The following is a 25101-nucleotide window of genomic DNA, read 5'->3' on the forward strand; positions in this document are numbered from 1 at the left end:
ATGGACGAACTAATATCATAAATGTCATCCAAGGTCCATCCAATTCCTTTCTTATGCTTCTTCAAAACCTGCAAAAACTTACTTTCTTGATCAAAATAAAGTTTAGAAGAAATTATAACCGGAAGTTTTTCATTCATCTCTAAATAAGCATATTTAAGATTTTCAGGAATTGGTTTCAGCTCTTGGGAAGGTGGTTGTTCAATGGATGGTTTGTTCCGGGCAGCCGGGGTGTCGAGAGCTTCATCTACATGAACAACTTCATTTGCAACCTCATCTGCAGTAAGAATATCATTTTGCAAGGCAAGCTCAATTTCAGCACAAACAGAGCAAATATTAGTGTCAGTACAAACATCACAAGAGTAAACATCATCAAAACCAGACAATGATGGAAAATCATCTGCAAATGAATCAGTACAAATATCATCAACATTTTCAGAAAGCAACTCTATTTGAAAAATGGATTGCTCATCCAAGGGTTGTTGGTTTGATCCTTGAGCTTGCTGCATGGCATTCATCAAAGTGGCAAGTTGTCCAATCTGTGTTTGCAAAGTCTGAAGAGTAGAATCTATGTGTTGTTGATACTGAAGATTATTTGCAGCCATTTGTTTGACAATATCCTCTAGTGAAGGTTCGGAAGGTGCAGAGCACACAGCCTGAAATTCATTCAGATGCATATGCGGATCCTCACCTGCAAAACCATTAAACCTAGGCAACAAATGTGTTAAACCATATTCCAATTCAAAAGGTACATCAACATCAGGATACTCAATGCATAAGTTCGCATCAGGGGCAGCCAACTGCCTTAAGGTTCTTTGTTCAGCCATGTTATCAACAAACACAGAAATACCAACTATGTCCCAAACAGGCAGAAACAAATGGAAAGAAGAAAAACGATTAAAATAAATTCATAAAAATATAAAAACACAAAATTTAATCTAATTAAGACAAATAAGAATTTTGGGAAATTTTTCGGATTTTTTCGACTCTATGAAAACAGTAAAAAATTCATTAAAAATAGAAAAACGATGAATTTGAAGATTTGGGGTCGACTTACCTTACTCTTCTAGAGTAAGGGAGTGTTAATCGCACGATTTTTCTACTTCCAATAGGCAAAAACAGATTATCGACCGGACTCAATTTCCAAAAAAAAAACGTTTTTTCGACTCAAAATGGCGTTATGGCCGAAACCGCGAGGAACCTATGGCCTAAACGCACAAACACTAATCCTATGACTCTAATATCAGTTAATAACGACAAGAATCCACGGCAACGGCGCCAATTTGATCCGCTGTCGCGCGCGGATCAAAAACGAGTATTTTGTAAAATGGTAGTTTAGCGGTAACAACAACTCGAATATCGTTCTCACAAGGATTCTTGATTTTATTAACTAACACTAAAAACGATAATGGGGGTTTGTTTTAGAATCAATTTATAAAACAGAGTAAATTAAGTGATTATCAAAATAAGCTAAACGACTAATCCTACTGATTCGGGTTCCGACTTATCATCGGTTATAATAACACCAATCCCTAAACGGCTTCAATCCTATTCGATTATGAGATTAATCAGACAAGCGCTTATCAAAATCATACGAGTTATGTTCCTGTTTACCGAATTAAGCAAACGGTTAAGAATATGACGAGTTAACGAATTAAGCAAACGATAACACGCAATTAAATTTAGGAACATGCATACAATCGAATTTAATCAATTCTATCCTATGAACAACAATCGAATTAAGCAAACAATTGTAATCAAATTAAGCAAATGATTTCATAGAAAAGAATTGAACAGAAATCGAATTTAAATTAGTATTAGAATAACCTCAAAGCAATGGAACCCATAAGCAGTAGGATTTGCCTTCGGGAATTAGTTCTTCATTCTAATCATGAGACCAAAAGTAAAATTTGTGGCAAAAAAAAGGTCTCTCCCCTTGTGGCAGCTGCCACAAGTGTTTTAACAACCTAAGGGTTTCACTCATAACCGAACCGGGTCGAAAACATAACCCAGGCCCATAAAAACATCACCCAAAATAGCTTAATTTCTAATGACTGAAACTTAAATGAAATTCTGGGAATTATGCATTCCGAATCTGTATTTGACTCCAACATGAAAGTTGTAGCTCTTTCTCTTAGCTTTCCGGCGATTATTAGAACGCGTCAATCCGATTCCCAGAGCTCCAGTTATGATCATTTTAGTGCAGACTGCTAATGCTGAAAATAGAGTTCGAAAATCAAATAAGTGCAAAAATAAACTGATTTATAAAAACACATTAAAATAGAAAAATAACCAAGGTAAAGTAAAGAAATGCCTAAGTAAAAATATAAAAGAACGTGCATCAAAATGCACTGATCAATAGTCCGCTCAAAAGCATATTGTATGAGGTTGCGGTACCGTTTTCGTCATCCTCCCTCAAAAGGTATACAGCTTTAGCAGGAGTCGAGTGTCACAAAACGTATGCAAAGTAAAGACATAATTTTAAAATGAGTGATAGCGAAATAATTTATTCAAGACAAACATATGCAATGCACTGATGATGATTATTAAAACAGATAATGTCTATCATAAGTCGAATGTTTAAACAAACAGAAAAGAAACATGCAAATGAAAGTAGATCTAATGATCCAAAAGTTCGTCCGTCTAGACGTCAACCAGTCTTGTCATGACTAGGCATAGGAGCGGTGATCACCACATGAGTTTTCAGGAGGGTTGAATTTGATTTCTCCGTCATTGATCAGACCTTGGATCTTAGTCTTCAATGTCCAGCAATCGTTTGTGTAATGTCCAGGACTGTTGGAATAGTACGTGCACCTCACAATGAGTTTATATCCAGGAGTGGAGGTGTTAGAATTCTTAGGAGCATCCTTCAGAGTAATCATTTTGATTTTCAACATATGTTGTAATGCTTGAGCCGACGACATTTTGATCTTGGTGAGTTGACTCTTAGGTACATATGGCTTACGTTGTTGTTGTGGTGCCGATGTAGAGATCAGAAATGCCCCATCATCTTGGTTGCGTTTATTACGGCCTTTGTGGTGTCAGCCATATGAGGCTCCTCAGATGAGTTAAAATCAATGACCTTGTCATAAATGAAGTTTTGAATCACATGCTTCAACGGTTTACAATCCTTTACATCATGATCAGGATTGTTCGAATAATAAGCACGTCTCACATTTGTAATTGTACCCAGGAATAGGAGTGCCTTCAATTCTTCTTGCACCTTGGCTGAGTTCAGAGCCACAGTTTGGGATCGGATGTTCTGAGCCTGAAGGTGTTTGACTGATTGCTCGAAATAAATTTAGGCTGAAGTAAATAGTGAGAGAGGATGAGATACCTGTTGTGAGAAAACCTATTATGCGATGTTATGAATGCAAATGCAATGTTTTCAAGGATCTTTAGGATTTTAGTTAGAAACATTAGAAAGTGATTTGGTCGCGTCTTTGTCTGAAGAATATTGGTCTTTGTCCTTAAATGTCCTTCTGTGGGAATCAAGCTCACCATATCAAGTGGGTCATAGCCTCTAATTCAGGATATCTCTGAATTTGAAGGTACACAGCTAGAGGAAAATAAATCCTCTTGCCCCTTGATAGGTACTGAGCCTTTGAATTGGAAGGCATAAGGCCAAAGGAAAATAAATCCTTTTGCCACCTTGATAGGTGCGGTGTCTTTGAATTGGAAGGCATAAGGCCAAAGGAAAATAAATCCTTTTGCCACCTTGATAGGTGCGGTGTCTTTAAATTGGAAGGTGCGTGGCCAGAGGAAAATAAATCCTCTTGCCCCTAGATTGGACTTCAGTCCTTGATAAGAGCACCTGTAATTGTGCGCCCTAAATTCCTAAGATCCTTGAAAGGGTTAGTTAAATCATGTTATGCTTATGATGTCATGATGTCATGTGAATGCAGTGCATTAGGCGTAGTGTGAGATAGTAAGGACAAACAAGTTATTTTAACAAAACCTGCAAGGAAATGAAGGTTAGTAGCAAACAAAGGCAAGTCACGCAAGTCACACAATTTTTGGCTTAAGGCTTGTATGGGGTCTGATCAGGTGTCCTTCCCAAGGGTATTTCTATGGATAAGGAGATTTCAGCAACGGGTTCTACAAGTTATCCAGAATTGTCAGCCCTTCTAAAGCACCCTCGGACATGATGCATTTGCACCATGCAATGATGCTTTGAGAAAGGACCTATCTGAATTGTAGCATCGGGTAGCAACTAGTTCTCAACATTTGTCAAGAGTAGTCCCTCCACTACGTTCCTAAAGGCCAGGATGGATTAAGGGTAACTAAAGGTCCTTGAGCTCCGGCGCACCCGTAGACACATACATAGACCCCCCTCATTTGAGAAAGGTGTGCATATGCTATGGAGTCCTAACTCAAGTGTGAACTTCATATTGACTCATCTCCCACATATGTGAAAGAGGTCGCCATGACTATGCCACTCCTAATCTTAAGTGTACTTGAATCCGGGTGTAGGATTCGTCCTTCATTTAATTCCCAAAACAACCTTGAAAAATAAAGCAAACAAACAAACAATTATTAAAGTGAACTAGCTCTAAGGTAACCCCTCTTTTATTCGAAAGCATCCCCAGCAGAGTCGCCAGTTCTGTAATACGGTGAACTGACTTTATCGAAATGTCGCGGTAAGCAAGAGTCGCCACCGACTTTTATTTTATCCAATTGGAAAGGCAAAAATAACAGGAAAGACCTTTGAAAGATTTTGAGTTCGGGGGGTAAGTTATACAAAGGGAAGGTGTGAGGCACCCTTTGCATCCATGGTTTTCCATGGGCTCTTAATTGCTTTAGCTCACTTTGTTTGATTTGTTTGAAAAGCAGTGTGCGAATAGTAAAAGATTTCGTTAAGGACTTTAGCTTGTAAATAAGCGTAGCCTTGTTTGAAAGTATTTGAAAATGAGTTGAAAAAGATTTTGAAGTTTGATTTGAATGGAGCAAGCAATTAAGAACTAACTACCCTAAGTTTGTCTTTCATGTTCTTTAAGTCTTTCGGGCGAAAGGATCTATCCACACCATGAGAGGGCAGGAAGTCTTTCAATTGGATGTTTAAGGGTCATCGAGAATAATCGTTCGCCACAAGACTGTCCCTACCATAAAGAGGGCAGGTAGTCTCGGGGAAGGATATAATAGTCATTAGGCAACAGTAAGGATACCTTAGCAATCGAAGGGACTATCATCATTTATCGAGGCAATATCGAGGGACGAGATCATTTTATTCGTAGGTAACTCGAAGGGGCTATGATCTTTTATCGAAGGGACTATGATGATTTGAATTCGTAGGCAACATGTGCTAAGGTATCCCTACGCTCGAAGGGACTTGACTATTTGATCGAGAAGGCAGCATAAGAGTGGTTACCTTAAAGGTGAGTGTGTGTAGCAATCACGTGAGCTAGATTCAGGTATTTATCTTGTATTAGATGAGCTATATTAGATTACTTGTTATCACTCCCTATTTTACTAAACACGCATTTTAAATAACAGTTATATTGTGCGGAAATTAAAAGACAGGAAATAAACCTACAACTATTACAAGGCTTCGGGATAAAGGGGGTACATGATAAAAACCGGGGGATGCGGAAAGTAAAGTCCTAATTACTATTACATCAAAATCGAATGGGCGACCTATACATCTTCTAGAATTTAAATGACGGGAATTAGAATAATTAAATAGTATAATTAAATAAAAGCAAAATTTAAACGACGGCGATTTAAAAATTAAAACACGCATGCGACAATCATAGAGTGGAGATGAGAGAGAAGATCGCGAGAGATTGGAGTTGAGTAAAATATAAAAAAAAATTAATTTAAAGAAATTAAATGAAGTCCTAAATTAATTACTAAATGGAAATTAAACTAATTAAAAAAATGTTAATCTTAGTTCCCTAAATTAATTATCCTAATTTTAAATTAATTAATTAAATTATCTAATTAATTAAATCTAATTAAAAAAACAACTAAATTAGTTAAAATAAACTTATAATCAAAAGTTTGATTTTTTATGAGTGTGGAGAAAAAAAGAAAGAATTTATGAAAGAAATTTAAAAGAAAAAGAAGTAAATAAAAATCAATATAAATAAATTATTAAAAAAAGGAACCTGGGCGATTGGGATTGAGTGTGGCGCAGCTTTGATGGTGTATCGTAGGACAGCATCTCCAGGAGCGTCTGATTTGGCGTTGTGGAGATCCAGCAATTGACGTTTGAGGGTGCATGGTAGTGGCGGGACGTCTGCGCGCACAGGGTCTGCAAGCTACTTAAGTATAAAAATTAGAGCAAAAGGCCTGGTTCGAACCCAGGACCTTTGAGACATAAAACCCTCACGTTTTCCAACTAAGCCAAGTTGAGCATCTGTTAATATAGTGACCATGGAAAAATAAATATTAAACATTTATGCAATTTAGGAAGAGTCAAAAAGTAGCCTGACTGGGTCCCACGCGCACACTTGTGGACCAATCGCTGGGAGAAAGAGAAGTTCGCAGGGTTGACCGTCCAATAAAACGTTCCCACGCGTCGTCCAAGGTCTTCTCCTACTGTTCATCATCTTCTTCAATTCACTTGTGGATTTTGCTGCGGATTCTCATACACATTTTCCTGCGGATTTTTCCTTGTTTTTTCTGCAACATCAAAACTCAAATAACACACGTTAAAAATTCATGAGTCCTACCCAGTTCCACTAATTGGAGGCCCACGAATCTAATGGTGCCATTGTTTTGGTCTAAAAATGCGCGTAGATACGAAAACGAAAGCTTTGCTTTCAAGAACCCTAGCCATGACGCTTCATCATATGGACGTTAGAGCTTCGATGCAATGATCCTAACCTGTTCTAATAAGCACTAAGAACGCATTAGCATAGTTAGTATCCATTAAAACATCATCATAATAAAAATACAAGAATTGAAACATGGGAGGATATAGTGACCATGGTACGTTCGTTCTGAACGTTCTAAAACATGTCCAATGATCAACACTTACTCTTCAATACCTGAGGAAGAGTTTTAGGATTACTGGCTTGTCTTGAAAAGGTCTGCAAATACTAAAACGACAATCCTCCTTCTTGAAATTTTTGGAAGTTAGAAAGCTCACTTTTGAGGCTAGGGTTTCGTGAGGTTTGATGCTGAATCATGTGTGAAAATATAGGAGACCATATTAAGGTTGAAAGAATTGGAAAGAATCAATTGGCCTTGATTAAAAAAAATTGATTTGATTTTTGATTCAATTCTTTCTATTTTGATCCCCCACCTATTTTCCAAACCTTTTCTTCACGTGTTATTCTTGGCCTTATGAATCAATTTGGATATAAAATCAATCACACAATTTTTGACAATTGAATCATGATTTTATTTGATTTAATTTTGAATTTAAATGAATAAAATTCAAAAATTAATGAAATAAAAAAAAATCATGAAATTGCATGATATTATTCTATGGGTTCCAATGAGATTTTTATATTGACATGAAAATTATTCTCACAATCTTTTATCATTTAATTATAATTTTATTTGATTTTATTTGAATTTAAACGAATAAATTCAAAATAAAAGAAATAGAAATCATAAAATAAAGATAAATATATTTATGGGCCTTACATGGGATCCTTATCACGTTCATAACTCAACCATATAGGCCCATCACTTAAAAATTCCAAATTCCTCACTTAGGGTTTTTGTAACTTTCTCGAAATTTGACCAACTTCTGAGGCTCATATCTCCCTCAGTTTTTGAGGTATGGAGGAGTTCTAGGATTTTTTAGAAAGCTTGAAGAGTCCTCTAACTAGTGTTTTTGGTCTCATGTCAAAATAATTTCCCATGCTCCTTGTGTGTCCTTTTGAAAAAAATGACTTTTTGTTGACGTTTGAAAATGACCTATAATGTTTTGGTCCATATCTCCCAAATGAAGCATTTTTAGCCTTGGCGTGTGAGTCACAAAATTGTAGAGAATCAAATTTCCTTCCAAATGAGCTTTGGATGGAAAGTTTCTGATGTTCCATGTGAGAGTTATGGCTGGTCAAAGTTTAGTTGACTTTCTCCTATGAAACCCTAATTTAGAAACTTTTGGATTTGTTGACTTCTGATCTTTCCTTGATGGACCAGGATCAATTTTTGATCAAATGGTGAATGATACTTCAATATGAGGATGTTAACAAAACATCAGGAGTTTTGACTGTACTTTGACCACAGTTGACTTTTAGGTCAACTCAGTCGATTGTTGACTTTCTGAACAATTGAGTGATCAATCTTTTGAGTTGAGACCTGGAACTTTTCATGGAGGTAATGTGAGACATCATAGACCATATGGGATGCCTTGGAGCCACTGGTTCATTGATTTTCCTTCAGAACAACAAAACCCTAATTCTCTGATCTTTGTTTAGGAGAGTGTGTCTTGGAGCTTTGTACCTTGATTTTAAATTTGAATAGGAGAAATAGTATGGGCAAATTTTGGGGTATGACATATATTAATAAAGACTATTACATATATTGCTCAAAACAGGCATACATAAAAAGTCACAAAAAACTTTAACATGTTTCTTTAATTCTTCATCATTGTGACAAGTATTTCTTTTCTAACCCGATCCTTAATACTGAAACCCAGAGAGTCTCCATCAGATAGATTCCTGTCCTTAGAAAATTTATACCAACCACGACCTAAAAACATCTCAACCGAATAACCCTTTTCAGCCCTATGCAGTTCACACTCATACCTAACTTCTCTTTCCAAGTCCACCAGATCTATAAACCTTGCACCATTTAGACAACCAGTCTTCACAACATGCTGAGGAATTTCTTGCAATATTAATATAAAACAACATTAATTTTTGCCATTTTGAGTCCTATCAGAATAAGTTTAATTTCGAAACTAACTTACAAGAAGACAAGACTGAGCCATCTTCCCATTAATCACATCTTTCTTCCAGATACAATACTTCAACTCCACTGGCTGATTTGCAAAAGAGCTATCAAACTCTTTATCACCATCATGACACCTGAAACAAACATATAACATCACAAAATGAATAATTAACAATGTGTAATCAAACCTTCTAAATCAAACAATATAAACATCTACACAACATTCACAAAAATTAAACACACACTGAATTATCAAATGACACCGGTTTACACTCATCCATTTTCTTCAATAACTTTTCTTCACCTGCATCCAAAGATATATTCAGATGCGGACTTCCACAGTAAACCAAAACAACCAGTCAAATCATATCTTTACCTTTTCCTTTCATTGGTTGAAGACCTTTTCTTTCCATTTTCCAACAGATGCGCATGTCCTACTATTACTGTATGGCCTTCTGAAACTGCTGACTACTTATCAATTGTGCTTTCAACCTTCATCCACATTACTTATATAACACTCTAAATAGACTCTTCTCATACCTGTTACTATTCCACCGACCACATTCTCCATTGGAATTATTCAGTTAGTCTTCTAAGCATTTACATCAATTAAAAACAGTTTTACATTTTATTTATATTCCTCATCAAAACACATTTAATACACATGAACTGAGTCCAAATTCATATTCACATAAAATATAACTCATTACAAACCTATTATTACTCTTTAATATTGCACTATATTATTATGTAGCCTATACTATTATATTCCGTATTAATTTCTTAACTTTTAAATTGTTATACTCAATATCATGGTAAATAAATTATAATAGGCCATAAACTAAAAAAATAAAAACCAAATTTGCTTTGTATGCTCAAATAACGAAACCACCCCTTTAAATTGACATTTAGCATTAACAGTAGAATCATTTCAAAGTAGTGTTCAATGCTTATAATGATCAACAAAATCTAATATGCTCACACATTGTAACACCAATGGTTCCCTTTCTTATAAATACGAATCAAAATTTCAACACCGATTCTAAATCACACTTACTCATATTTCGATTTTGAAAATAAACCAATTACCAAACAAGTAAATAATAAATAAAACATTCTAACCAAAACTAATAACATTCAATTAAAAAATATCCATAATTCCATAAATATTAATGTTTTAACACATAAATTCGGTAACTGTTATACATAAAAACACAAACCCATTGTTCAAACACAAAATACACAAACTACACCCTGTTCTATTCATCAACCATCACAGCTTCCTAAATCAACAACTTCATCAACGTGCACTGCTACGCTCAATTGTAACCATAATATCGTATACTGGTGGGTGCTGGATGACAAAGTGGAGTTTATCTCCTACTTCCAATTCTGCCGCCCTTACGTAGTCGAACCACTCTCCGTACAAATACACCTCCTTTTTCTTTGGCCTCTTCTTGGCTGCACAGTAATATGGGTACCCATTTTCCACATCATATAGAACTATCTCTGAAAATACCTTAAGACCACAATTGTCTATTACTTTGGCCGGAATTTGCTGGACACATTAACAAACAATATCAGTTACATCTAATGTAACAACCTTTTAGTAATAAAACATATAAACTTAACACTGTAATTACCATAACATTTGATCGAAACTTCTTTACATCAGTAACTTCTCGCACCCAGTACTCTTCCTGCAGTTCCTCATGAATATGACTCATTTCCCTATAAATGAACATGAACTTTATGGCACAATGTCAAAATAACAAACTTAAAATTCAAATGAATGTGTTTTATTCAATATAACTTAAAAAACCTTTACCTATCACTATCCGAAGAAACCGTTATGTATTCCTTCACAACACCGCTATCTCTTAACCCCATAAAAGACGACCCCACATGCTTATCCTTCCCTTTGACGCACCTTTCATCTTCACACTTACCCTTCGATTTATCTCCGCCTCCACTATTACCCTCCAACAAATCTTCCCCACCAACAATCCTTTTCTTCCCTTTGTCAGCCACTGCCGTCTCTTTCAATAAATGACTTCTTATCCCATCCCCATTATTCCTTCAACACAATAAAATACAGACAAATCATATGAGTAACTCATTATTATAACTACTGCCACAAACTCTTCATCAAACTCATTCAAATCTTTTCGATAGATTTTCAATTACAAACACCAAAACCATGGTCAATATTCACTTATATTACTTTACAAACATCACATCGCACAATTACCATTCGAACAACATATTGAATATAACATAATGACTATTATAAACTACATCAAACAAGATACAGTTACCATCTATATATCAATATCTACGATGATAACATGCAAAATAAAATTTCAACGTAGTATTACCCTTTACTTTCACCATCATTGACAGAATGTTCAACATCAATCTTTTCCACGATTTCAGAAACTCCACTGCCATCTTTGACACAACTTAGTCTATCATGATGCTCCTTCCATTCCTCCAAAACAAAATCCCTCTCATGTGACGCATTAAGTATCCCTTCAATGGTAAGCCGTTTCCAAGGTGTTTGCAACGACAACCAATCAGGTGAACTGCAAACACAAAACCAGAACATATTCAAACTACTACCAGTAACACATCTACCGTACTAACAAACATAAACAACAACACATGCACAAACCTCATGCGAAGAACATATTGACTTTGCCTTGACATCTTTCTGTTTCAAACACACCTCTCACTTGCACACGCTTTTGGGAATACGTTGTATTTGCTGAACGTTTCGTTTCTATTTAATGACATCATAAGACATTATGTTATTTTGTTGCATAATAATAATGGTAATCCTTTTGGGCCTATTAATCCTACTCTATTAACTGAAGGAACAAAATTAGGTTACCAACTCTCTCTTGGACATGGAGCTTACCATCAAAGGCCCAAACTATTATATCATATTATTAATTTATTTATTTTAACCAGACCTTGGGCCCAGACTGTTAATTTTTTTTTAATCTTTTGCAAACATATTATATTATTATATTAACCTATCCCATCAAAATTTAATTTTCCCTATCATCTTTAATTATCCTCAACCACAATGCGCGAACACGACGGGTACCCTTGCGAACGCACGGGTAAGACACTAGTTTATCATATATAAATCAATTAAATAATATATTGAAGTAACTTTGCTACATATTCGTATGAAAACAAATAAGTAAAGGCTGTAACATAATATTTAATAAAGTTCATGAAAAATAATCACAATACTTTTGTTTTTAACACATGAGTTATTATTATATTCATTTTAACCCCTTTATATTAACTCTTTCTAGTAAAAATGAGTATAGTCATTTTCATTTTTTTCATTTTTTTATTGATACCATCAAAACAACAACACACATCTATAATTACTTTCAAAATATAATGGGGAAACTAAATAATGCAGCAACCAAAGAAGAATAATTTTTAACTTTTTTTAATTGCAAATAAATATAATTATTAAAGAAAGTAAAATGAAATATGAAAATGAGAAAGAAGAGAAAGAAAGAAAAATTATTCATAACAAAGTGATTGGAAGAAATCAAAAGAAAAAATATTTTGAAAATATCAAGACAAAGACTATGCTTTTATAAAGAAAAATAATATTTAAAATGTGTTGGAGAAGTTTGAAGATTTATTATAAGAAAGTGTGCAGCGGAATTTCTCCATAAAATAAATGTATTGCACGTTTTAATTATTATTTCCTATAAAAATTAAATTGGTAGTATTTATTTATTTAAGCTTTAATCTAAGCCATTAAAATATGCCACATCTAGATAGAAAGGGTATTAGAGATTGCGATTTCCTCCTCATATGCAGCGGATCTTTACCCTTAAACCCAACAAAACAAAACCCCCGTGCCACTTTTCTCATTCATCTCAATTCTCAACAGCGCATGTGAACTCGCAGTTGCCGTCACTCTCAGCCGCCGGAAAAACTGCACAACTCATCCAGGTTTTCCTCTTTCCCTTTCCCCTCTCCCGGCGCCGCGAAGCGCGCGAGTACGCCGTTCCACGGCGATATACGGCCGCGATAGGTAGAAAGTATGACCTAATGTTTACTTTATCTGTGTTCAGTCAGAAGCTTCGAATTTGGAGTGAGATCAAGCTCAAGCACACGTAATTGACTTAGAAGGATGAGTGAGCTTTTTTTCGATGATTTTTTTAAGGTTGAGGATGTTGATCCTGATGGTAAAAAGTATGACAAGGGTATGTGCATATGCATCTCTCTTTTATTTTTTTATGAAAGTTTATTCATAAGTGCTTATTTTGATAAGCACCTGTGTGCTTATTTTCCTCATGTTTAGATTCTGTTGAATACATATGACTTTGTGAATTAATAAAAGTTTAAGTTGGCATGAACTTACAATTTCACGACTATCTTCTTGTAGTTTCTCGAATTGTTGCACGAAGTGAAAAACATAACATGTACATGCTTCTAGATGTAAATACAGAGATTTATCCTATCAACAGAAAGGAAAGATTCTTGTTGGCTCTGTCTCCATCTCTTGTTTTGAATACCAAGGTAAAGTTAATGATCATTCCGTTTGTGGTTCCATGCTTTATTATAGCCAGTATAAAATAAATTAAGATCCAACTCTAATATACACTTCATTTTCTGTGTGAATGTTTGTGGACCCATTCGATAAAACTGTTCTTTCAATCTCATAAATTATCTGGATTGTAGAGGTTCTTTCTAGTGGTGCAAACTAAGAAGTTTATCATTTTTAACTTAGTTTTGTATACAACGGATTTAAAGATTGGAAAAATGCTTACCTATATCTCTGTTGTTGCCTAAATTTAGTGGCATGGGCCAGTCAAGGTAAACTCAGAATGACAAGGCACTGAGTTTAATGGGGGATTAAATGTCTTCCATACATTGAAATTAAGAGTCCAGTTTGTAGTTGACTAATTGGAGAAAAAAAGCTGTTAATTGGTCATATCTATAAGAACAGTAAACACACCCTGAAAAGAAATAAAACCAGATTGTTCTCTTTCAACTATTCCCTCTCAGGTTATCTGCCTTCAAATACATTTATTTTGAAGTCAGAACTAATAATTCTAATGCAAGTGATGGATAAAAAAATTACTTTTGTTTTGGTCCACCATCTATCCCGCTCTTTATACCTCGAGGCCACAAGCCTCCCCCCAATTTCTAATTGATTCTTCTTTCCTCCATATATCTCTCTTGGAGGAAGAGATGAAAACTCAGTGTAATGTTCGGGACCAAAAAACGAACTTTTAATATATAAGGAACCAAAACAAACATAAGAGGCTAAATATTGAATTAAGTCTCCTTGTCACCACGGGTTGGATTGGATAACTCATTATGGACGTAACTGTCACTCGACGGAAAGGGACCAACCTGGTAGAAAAAACAAACAGTGTTTGGTCACTTGACGGAAAAGTCCAATATGGTGTAACCTTAATAATAAGGGTTTTTTTTCTTGGTGTCGCTAGTAAGTAGTAAATACAAGCTTTTAAATTAGGACAATGTTTGTTCGTTATCTACAATAGATATTTGTTAAAATAGTTTAAATGATTTTATCTGTCTCAAGTAAAAATTTGTTTGCTGCCTTTACACTGAATTGATTTCGCCTCCAGGATGGCCCAGTTTCAATTCAAGAAAAGTTCGAATACATCATGTATGGAAGGTTATATGACATTACATCTGATGGGCTTTCACGTTCTCCACCTGAAGTGTATGTAAATGTTTCTCATGTTATATTGTTGTATTTGTATGATATTGCTCCATTTTATTTTCATTAGAAATATCACCTAGGAATATAGGTTGTTACAGTTTTGTCGTTATACATGATTCATCAGAAAATACTTTGATTTATTCATAATCGGTCTGAATTGTGATGTCTTTGCATGTCAATCTGTTTTAACCACTGAAAAAAAATCAATGGAGTAGTTTCTTCTACTTAGTTTTTATTTGGAAATGTATGAATCCATTGGCTTATTTTTGTTTTATGAGACTGACCAATTCTCTAATTGAGTTTTTTTTTTTCTCCAGGGAGGTGTGTGCATCATTTGGCGGACTTCAGCTGATGCTAAGAGGGGACCCTTCCCACTGTGTCAAGTTTGCAGTAGATCAGAAGTTGTTTTTACTGATAAGGAAGCTGGAAAGTTGAACTGCTGATGTTACCTATGCTGAAAAGATAAACATGCTTGCATCAAGTTTTGAGTAATTTATGATCTTGTATTAGTAATTCGGTTAAGATAAGTTGCATTGCATTGCATGTATTTTGTGAGATTAGCTTTCTTTTTTTAAATGGTTCACTGAAAGTGAGCATATTAATATTTTAGGTATGGAAATAGTCTGAAATTTAAGAAGTTAATTTAAAGGAAAAATTACATTGACCTCCTCTAAGTTTTGTTTGGATGCCATTGACTCTATTTAGTTTCAGTTATAAATAACATTGCTTCTGAAATAAGAGACATATATTGTGCCTCCCATAACGACATAACAACTCATGACTGTAAGAACTCACTGCTAACGAGATATATTTGATAGTTTAGTCATGCACTTGACCCCTCATCTGTGCCAATGATACAATATATCAACGAGCTAAAAACTCAACTCTCACCTACAAGACTCACACAAGCATTGTGATAAGGAATTCTGTAAATTCATGACCCAACCACCGCAAATGTTTTCTACTTATGGACACCATCTCTTATCTTCTTGTAAGAAGATTTTTAATCTTTTTTTTCCCCTCTTTTTTTCCCCTTGTTTTTGTTGTTGTTTGTGGTTGTCTATATAACACTGCACAAGCGTTGTCTGCCTTTAGTTAAATAGTTAACTTAGGTGAGTGTTTATTTTAAAACTTGAGTATCTACTCTCCATACTGTCTCTCATTTAAAATATTTTCTATACTTATTTAATAAATCTGAATACAAAATTTATTTCTTCAAATGATGAATAGTTGAGTTTTTTTTTCCAAACAGATGATTTCCGCTAACCTGTTCGTTTCAAAAATAATTTAAAAATAATTTTTATAGTGTTATATTATTTTATTTAAAAAAAATTAAAATTAAAAAAAAATTCAAGTAAGAAATTAGTTTAAATATTTATTATTAAAATATTATTTTAAGTGTTTTATTTTTATGTTATATATTTTTTTGATATCAATAGGAAAAAAATCACTTAAATTTGCAGTTATTTTAAATAGATTTAGATCCTCTCCTTCATTTTTATATAATCAAAGGAAGGAGAAAAAACAGAAAAAATGTTAGGTTGCACATGTATGTTTGATTCTGTTAACCTTCGCAACTCCTATGTTTGATTATGTTATCCTTCACAACTCCTAATCAATTTGGGGAAAATCTAGTAATCTTAATGGAAATAAATTGTATTGTAAAGTCATATGCAACCTAATCTAGTAATCTTAATGGAAATAAATTGTATTGTAAAGTCATATGCAACCTAAACTGTTATGTATGTTATTGTAGATAAAGCAGCCAAATATGGAGATAGTAATGGATAGTGAATAGTGTAAATCAAGAACGGAGATAGTAATGGATAGTGGATAGTGTAAATCAAGAACGGTGGACAGAATCAGTGACTTACCGGATGGCCTATTAACACACATTATGGGATTCATGCCGACTAAAGAAGCTGTCTAGATGAGTGTTTTTTAAAAACAAAATAGGCGGATTTTATGGAATTGTTGTTGGTGTAAGCCCCAAAGGCTAATAATTTTGATAATTTATTAATTAAAAGATTTTTCTTTACTATATTTGTTTTTAAAAAATAATAAAGTCATTAGAATAGTTAGTCCATTTAATAAAATGTTAAGTGTGACATCATGAGACCTCATTAAACATAAGAACATTATTTTTAAATTATTCATAGTCAAGCTTTATTGCGAAGTAGGATAACATTAAAGTATTGAGACTATTATGAAAACAGACTGATGATCACATCTCATGGATCATGGATAAGGAGTTATAAAATCTTGACATAGATATGAATATTAGGAGTAATATTTATACTGGATTGACCCGCTACGAGAATACTACATCGAATGTTATGCAAAGTGTCATGCGTTATTCTCATGGTGATAATGGTGTATATCACCCTTCGACCTGAAACCACTATGGACCCTAGATGTAGAGTCGAGTACTTTATTGTTGATCAAACGTTGTCCGTAACAGGAAGACTATAAAGACAGTTGATGGGTAATCCTCAAAGCATGATGAGGGACATGAGGGACCTAGATGAAATTTGCACATCATGCGTGACATGACAAGTGTCTAAGGGTCCAATATTGAACTGGGCAAGGGTGACACGGTCTATGCCTTGTGCTCAATATAGACATGAGGGCAAAAGGATAATTGTACACATAGACATTATCACGGAAAAGGTTTTGTCATATCAAATGACATTTTCGTGACTTGGATAGCAGCGATGTTAAATGTGTGATTTAATATAATTGTCAATGTCGCGAGAACCTACAGAATCACACATATAAAGACAGATTGATGAGAGATAGAATAAATAAAGAACATCGTAAAGTACTGCGTACTTGAGAGAATTACGGAACACCATAAGGTACGATACACTTAAGTGAAATATGAAACATCATATAATATAATAATAATAATTAATATTATTATTATTATTATTATTATTATTTTATAATAGCTATAAAATATAATAATAAAAAGTATATATTTATTATAATAATAATAGTTATATTATTATTATTATTATTATTATTATTATTATTATTATTAGGGTTAAACCCTATTTCGCCCCCTGCCATTTGGGGCGAATCCGAAAAACAACCCTATAAAAAAAAAACAGATTCCGTCCCTGCCATTCCTCTATTTTGCCCCCTCATTCAATTTTTTCATATTAGAATTGTAAGTTTGAAACATTTAAATGTTAAGCAGTGCCGGCCTTTAGCAGGAGCAGCAAGGGCTGCAGCGCTGGGCCCCAAAATTTTGGGGGCCCCATTTTTTTTTTTTTATTAAAACAATACCTTTTACACCTGTTTTTTATAAAATAGGTATTAAATAATTATTCTTTTGAAAACATTTTACACCGAATTTTTAAAGGTAGGTGTAAAATAATTTTTATTTTCACAATTTAGCTGCAAGAGATCGCGATTTTCCTTCAATTGTCTATCAACATACATTATGACATAAGGAGGCCCTGGCTTTAAATCTGTCACATTAACCTCACTTTCCTCGACATACTCATAATTTGATGAAAAGTTTTCTACTTCATCTACTTCGACGTAGGCTACTTTCTCTTTTTTTGTAATACTTACTTGACCTAGCTTTTTTAGCCTTCAGACGTTCGGCCTGTCGAAACCTGTCTGCTAGGTGGGTTATGTCTCTCAAGTATTATGTGTCTAGATTCTTCTTGATGGAATAATTGAGATCTCTTGCAGCTAGGGGTGGAAATAGGCCAGGCCGATAACAGGGGCCTACAGGCTAGCCTATATAGGCTCAGGCCAGGCCACACATTATTTTTAAATAAAAAAGGCCTAAGCTTTTTTATAAGCCTATTTAGTTAAAAAGGCTAGGCCTCAGGCCCTAAAAGAAGCCTATCAGGCCGACCTATTTAAATAAATATGAAATTTTTTTTTATTATCATTATGTTATGTTTTATACTTTGAATTAAAATACATAAATAAAATTTGGTTATTTTGAAGAACTTGTAAAACAAAGATGAAAACATCTGATGAATATTGTTTTCATAAGTTCTCTTAAACAAATAGTCTTGTAAAAATTGTGCTAAGAGGTAAGTTAAAATAAGTCAATGCAAACAAATTTTTAATCTCTTGATCTTTTAGTTAGTTAGTCTATTTAAACATTATTTTAATTACTTATATACACATGTCTAAAACAAATAGGCTTTTATATAGGCTAACAGGCTAACCAGGCCTTCGAAAAGGCCAGGCTCAGGCTTAAAAAATAAGCCTACGACAGGCCACATGCCAGGCTTAGGCTTCAATTTTTTTGACAGGCCAGGCTTAGGCTTGGTAAAGCCTAGCTCGGCCCAGCCTATTTCCACCCCTACTTGCAGCCAATTCGACTAACTCATGCTCAGGCACTTGAGTGAAGCACCTTGATTTCTTTATCCTAAATCTGTTGAGATAGTCATGTAAATCTGCTCATGCAACGCCTTTTCTAACTTATTCCAATTAAATATGGAGTGTGGAGGCAATGTAGTGAATTGCGTAAAGACATTCTTCGTCAGAGAATTTGAAAATACTTCATTTTCAAATTTTCATTGTTGGCTATATCACCAGCCTCAGTCGGATACATAGGAACATGTTCGACTGTGGACTCATTGATGTCGCTAGAAAATTTGATGAATTTTGGGACTTTTTAACCTCTAGGAAGTTCAGTTTGTCGCACATATTCCGACAATGGAGATACTTAATTGGCCTCCGGAGGCCAATAAGGCCATTTTGGGCCAAAATCTATTCGACCACGTTAGTTATATTGTTTTACCCCCCAAATTTATTTTGTTGGATGTTCCTAAGTATTTGGTCGCCATCCTAGTTTCTTTGCACCAAAACTATTTCAGGTCCATTTTGGCCTTTGTTTCCTTCGACTACCCTTGGTAGGGGATGTTCGACAGATGTTGGATTATTAGGCACTGACATAATTGGTGCTTAGGGCACACCAAAGAAATCAACGATCCTACCTATCTGATGGGCCAACTGCTGGTAACTTCGGTTTATGATCTGAATTCATGGATCGAAAACAATACCTATGTGTTGCGTAAGCATGTTTTCCATCTCATGATTACTTTCATCCATTTGTTTCCTCATATATAAAAGAGAATTTGTAGTTAAGGATGACATACCTGGAGGGGCATATCCAATCCCTTATTATGGTTATGCCATTCGACCAGGGATGCTTATAGCAGATTGAAACAACTGCACGAAATCATAAGATCAATGAAGTCGCCATCGATTGTTTATTTATCCCACGAAATGGGAAAGTAAAACATCGAGTAAAACCTAAAGGGGAAAACAAACAAGGGTCTTACGACCAAGAGAAAGGGTAAGCGTGTCGATTACCAAGGAGAAGGGATTAGCACTCCTCACGTCCGTCGTACTCGATGGGATCTGCTCTTTTTAGTTCTAATCTACGAGTGTTATCTAAAAATCTAAGGCTAAAAGCTAAATGGGAATGCACGAAAAAGGAAGATAAAAGAAACACGGGGAAGAGAAGGAAATATTTAAAAAGTTGTGCTCGTTCAGGCCCCGTTAACCTAATGTCTATGTATCCCTTTTAAGGAATCAGAGAAGCTGTAGTTTGGCTTACAAGTTTTGATGTGTTTTGTGTTTTTTAAATGAACGATATTAAACATCGCATTCCACTGCTGCTCGACCTTTGAAGACTTAAGCAATTGTCGTGGAAAGGAATTAACATGTTCTTAAAGGAAAAAGAAAATTAAATTGGTTGGTATTTTTTATGGTGAAAGCACATCAGATGATCTCTCATAGGGTGTGGGTATCTGAATGCTTTATTTGAAGAAAGTATGGCAAATGATCCCTCAAAGGGTGGGGGAATTTGACTACTTTCCTTTAGTTATTCAAATAGAGTTAGAGTGGTTTAAGATTTGACGTGTTGATATTTTTTTTATGGATAGTACATTAGATGGTCCCTCATAAGGTGGGGGTATCTAAATACTTTCTTCCTTAGGGATTGAAAATGATTAAAGTGTTTTCGAAAACTGAAAAAGAAAAAAGGGAATGGAAATGAGGAAAAACTAAGGGGAATCTATTATCATAATGTTGTCATGTCAATAGGAAAGAGTTAGTCCTAAAATTATTTTGCACAATTCTACCTAATATTTTTGGAGTTTTTTAATATAAGAAATAAAATCTAATCTAAAATCATGTTTTTGTATTTTTGAATGTTTAACAAATATAAATTTAAAATCATAAACAAATATAATAATAAAGAAAACTATAATATATGGACTAAAATAATAGTAAACAAAGGGTTCAAAAAAGAAATGGGCGCTGGCTCATATGCTAAAGCCCAATGAAAATAGTCAAACAGGGGGGGGGGGTGCGCTGCATATATTGGTGTAAACAAGTAAATCGGACGTTGGGCCACCTAACATCCAAGCCTTAACCAAGTAAATGCAATTGAAAGAAAACCCTAAGGAAAACTAAAGAGGTCATCCGCCCTTCAAGCTCATTCTCATCACGTTAAAACATCTTCCGCTTTATCTCTTTCAATCTAATTTCCTCTGTTCTCTCAGTTCTCCTTCTCTCACAAAAAATTCATTCCAAATCAAAACAAATTTCTACACCCTCAAAAACCCACACTAACACAAATTAATCCTAAGAAATTATTTTGAAAACCTAGAAGTTCAAAGCTAACATCAATTAAGTGGAGTTTCAAACAATCGAATGGTGGTCTATACAATGGTACAAAGAAAATGCAACAGAGATGAAGAAACTCACCTGTCCGGAGCTAATCCGGTGACTCTCCCTCCGCTAGTGACACGTAGGTTCGGGTATGCTTGAATTCTTGATGACTGAATGGTTGTTGTTTGTTGTGATCTGAAATTTGCGTTGAAATGTTGTTATGTTGCTAAGATGATTTGGATTTATTGTGTTGCTTCTGTGTTCGTCGTGCAGTCGCGATTGATGATGAAGTGAATCGTGTCGGTATTTGATGATGAAAGTGCGACGATGCCATGTTTGTTGAGTCCGAATTGTTTGATAGTGTGAAGAATTTCTGGAAGAATATGATGATTGTTGAAGTTGAACGCAAGCAGCTGAGCTTTCGGTTATTGCAAATGAGGATGCAAAATTGTGACGTGATGAAGATGGTATGTTATTAATTTGAAGGTTGTGTATTAAGGTATGGTAATGAGTTATAAAGTTGAAAGGAATCGGGATTTTCAAGTTATGTTACTTGTTGCGGTATATGTTGTTGAAGATGCAGGTGATTTGGAATGGAAATGGGTCTTGGAGATTTAGGAAAATGATATTGAGTTGAATCTATGATGAAGGTGTATAGGGTTTTCTGTAGAACTGTTTTGTGTTTGTAGGTTTATGAAAACAAACATGGAGGAAGAATTTTGGAGTTTCTATTTGAGTAGAGTGTTTGTATCTTTTTCTTCCTCCTTTCTAATGTGAATGAAGTCTTGTTATATAGAGTGCAAAGAGTGAGGGTAAAAAAGAAAATTGAGGTGAAAAGGATAAGATTGAATCAAGGTTGTGAGTTGTTCTTTTGTACAAATTGGTTATGGAATTTGAATTTTTACAGAGGTAGTGGGAGAAGTAGTGGGACAGTGGAGAGGAACCTTGTTCTAACTTTTTCGTTTTTTATTTTTGTGGTACAAGGAGGTGAGGATGGACATGGTGGTGGAACAAGTTTGTTGTTTGAAGAAAACGTGAATGAAACTTTTAAGTTTGGAGTGGGTCCCTTGCCAACTTTCTCCTAAAACCTATTATTTGGTCATGAAAACAAATGTAATAACAAAAGTACTAACAACAATAAAAATAGTTAATAACAAGTTAAAACAAAAAGGAAAAATGAGGTATGTTTTCGAGGACGAAAACTCTTTTAGTGGGGGAGAGTTGTAACACCCCGTTAATTCTGGTGTATTAATTTAATTATTTTATTAATTAAATTATTAGAATTAATAATCTGTGGGAATTATTTGGAAAAATGATAAAATATGGTGTTGGGCTGAGTGTGATAGTTAGTAGAAGGGGGGGGGGGTGTTAACTAAGCAAGCCCATTAAGAATATTTTATTTTATTTTTCATAAAATAAAGGAATTGGGGAAAGAGAAGCAGAAGCAGAAGAAGCAGATTTTGGAACTGAAGAACACGTGAAAGTGAGAAGAGCCTAAAGGGAAGGAGAACTTCGAAGATTCGACTCTGAGGTAAGGGGGATTCTTCGGGTTAGTGATCCTTATGCGATTGTAGGTAGTAGGATTGATTAGGATTATTGTTTAGTTCATTCGTACGTGTCGGGTTTGGGAATTTTGATTAGGTTTTGATGGAATCGTATGAATTACATGATTTTTGTTAATACTTGTGATATATGATGTTGGTACATGTATAAAACTTGTCTGAAATGTGTAATGATGTGGAAATTGATGATATTGTGTGCTATGTCCGTTTGTATATGATTTGGGGAAAATGGGATGGGGTTATTACGATCAAAATGGTGATTTTTGCTGTGCAGGTACGTAGGAACCGGTTCCCATGTGGGACGAACCGGTTCCCCCTAATAAAAAACAGAGCGTGTGGATTCTGGGTAGCTGGGAACCGGTTCCCATGTAGGGACAACCCGGTTCCCCATAGTAAAAATCAGAGGCGTGTTTTGGGAAGCTGCCAGGAACCGGTTCCCATGTAGGGACAACCCGGGTTCTGCAGCATTTTTTCTAAAAATGTTTTATCTTTAAAATCCCATAACTTTTGACCTGAGTATCCGATTTATGCGTCGTTTTGAGCATTGCGAAGCTGAGTTAATGGCCTATACGATGAATAGGTGGTATGGACGTAAAGTCCAAGTTGTTTATTTGTGATTATATTATTTATTGGGTGATGACTTTCGTGTATGCGTGTGATATGTTTGTATGAATGCTAAGAATATATATACATGCTTATTGGTGATGATTTGGTGATGATAATGAGACGATGTGTTACATCGGATTGGTGATGTTGTAAGCATGTTATATGTTGCATTCATTGGCATACATTTTTGGTGATGGATCCCGGTGATGAAAGTGGATCAAAATGGTGGGCATAATTCCCATTGTGTGGAATTTGTGCTGGTTAAAACTGTATCTTGGTGATGAAAAAGATCGGTTGGATGGGTTTATCCCATGGATGGTGTCATACCCCAATTTTTGACCTAAGATACCACCTCATATCATTGCATATGCATCATTTGCATCTCTAACAAAATGCATAGCTTGTGTTTGCTACTTGTGACTCAGCAGGGCTTAATCAAGAAATCACTCATCAGTACAAGTAACAAATCAATTAGGGTTTTGTTCTCCCTTCATCTCAAATGAATCATCTTCATCAACAATTAACATTTGGTCCTCAAAATCCATCTCAACAAGCTCAGAGGCTCTGAATCAACCAGATTAGGGTTTTGACTGAAGATAGCATACTCCTGACTTTTGCTCAGAGATTGACCTAATGACTTGGGACATGACCTCAAGACCACAAGTTCATCATTTTGACCTAATCTATTGACTCAAGACATCTCCTACACAAGGATTGATCAACAGAGAAATTTCAAGTCATCAGAATTAGGGTTTTGAACTATCAGGGACTGAAATCAGGGATCACATTTGGGAAACCCTAAAAATCCCCAGGAAGTCAATCAAAGGTTTCAATCATCCTCAAATAATCCCTATGACAAAATCCAATGGAAATTACATTTCAATTCAAGATCCACAGTCATCAATTTCATCAGATCGACAATTAGGGTTTTTGACCTAATTCACTGAACAACTGACTTTTTAATCAGGGCATGGTGCCACAACTCAAACCATGGCTCAATATCCTCTAATGCTTCAATATGATCCATTCATACCATTCATTTGGTGAGGATAGCCTGTTTCATTTGAAATCTCCAGAAACGCGATTCGTCTGAAAAAGTCAACTGTACAAGATAACCATTGACTTTTGGAGAATTTTGGTCAACCATGACTTTTGAAGTTTTGAATCATCAATATATGATATAAGAAGTCATTTGATCAAGAAAAATCAAGAAAATTAATCAAGAATCAAAAAGTCAAAAGTTTGACTTTCCATACTTAGAAAAATTTCTAAGTGTTTTTCATGGTTTTCTCCAAACTTTGGAAGTGAATAACTCAAAATTTCACCTACAAACTGAAAAAAACTTCCAACATGAAAGTTGTAGATTTTGATCCAATAAACAACTTTGACACATATAATTTTTTTCCATAAGATCAACCATTTAAGAGATATGGAGCTTCAAAGTTGGTACTTTTTGAAAACTTCACTTAAAACTTCATTTTTCTCAAAGTTCATGGATCTTTTTCACCCATTTCCTTAAAGGTCTTGAAGAAACTTTCAACTAGGGTTTTGAAGTATGCAACATGAGCTTTCCAAAATGTCCAAGAGCATGAAAAAATATGGAGTGTAGCCATGGTTTTGAATTTTGACATTAGTGAACTTTTCACTTAGAATTTCATGCCATTTTTACCAAAGTTATGCACTATTCTA

General features: G+C 34.8%; 1 protein-coding gene across 1 annotated transcript; it reads left to right on the forward strand.

Moving 5' to 3' along the window:
* Nucleotides 1-12688: 12688 nt before the first annotated feature.
* Nucleotides 12689-15311, forward strand: LOC131599277 (DNA-directed RNA polymerases II, IV and V subunit 8B-like). Its single transcript, XM_058871685.1, has 5 exons — nt 12689-12843; nt 12966-13097; nt 13280-13413; nt 14493-14590; nt 14908-15311. The coding sequence occupies exons 2-5, from the start codon at nt 13025-13027 to the stop codon at nt 15023-15025; spliced, it is 423 nt and encodes a 140-aa protein (XP_058727668.1). The 5' UTR covers nt 12689-12843; nt 12966-13024; the 3' UTR covers nt 15026-15311.
* Nucleotides 15312-25101: the final 9790 nt, after the last annotated feature.

Source organism: Vicia villosa, linkage group LG4, assembly GCF_029867415.1.
Source record: "Vicia villosa cultivar HV-30 ecotype Madison, WI linkage group LG4, Vvil1.0, whole genome shotgun sequence".
Lineage (NCBI taxonomy): Eukaryota > Viridiplantae > Streptophyta > Magnoliopsida > Fabales > Fabaceae > Vicia > Vicia villosa.

Excerpts from the sequence above, each read along its gene's own strand:
- LOC131599277 (XM_058871685.1), top strand. The coding sequence starts at position 13,025 with ATGAGTGAGCTTTTTTTCGATGATTTTTTTAAGGTTGAGGATGTTGAT. Across the intron at positions 13,098-13,279 it reads TGGTAAAAAGTATGACAAGG|TTTCTCGAATTGTTGCACGA; the intron begins GTATGTGCATAT and ends ATCTTCTTGTAG. Across the intron at positions 14,591-14,907 it reads TCACGTTCTCCACCTGAAGT|GGAGGTGTGTGCATCATTTG; the intron begins GTATGTAAATGT and ends TTTTTTCTCCAG.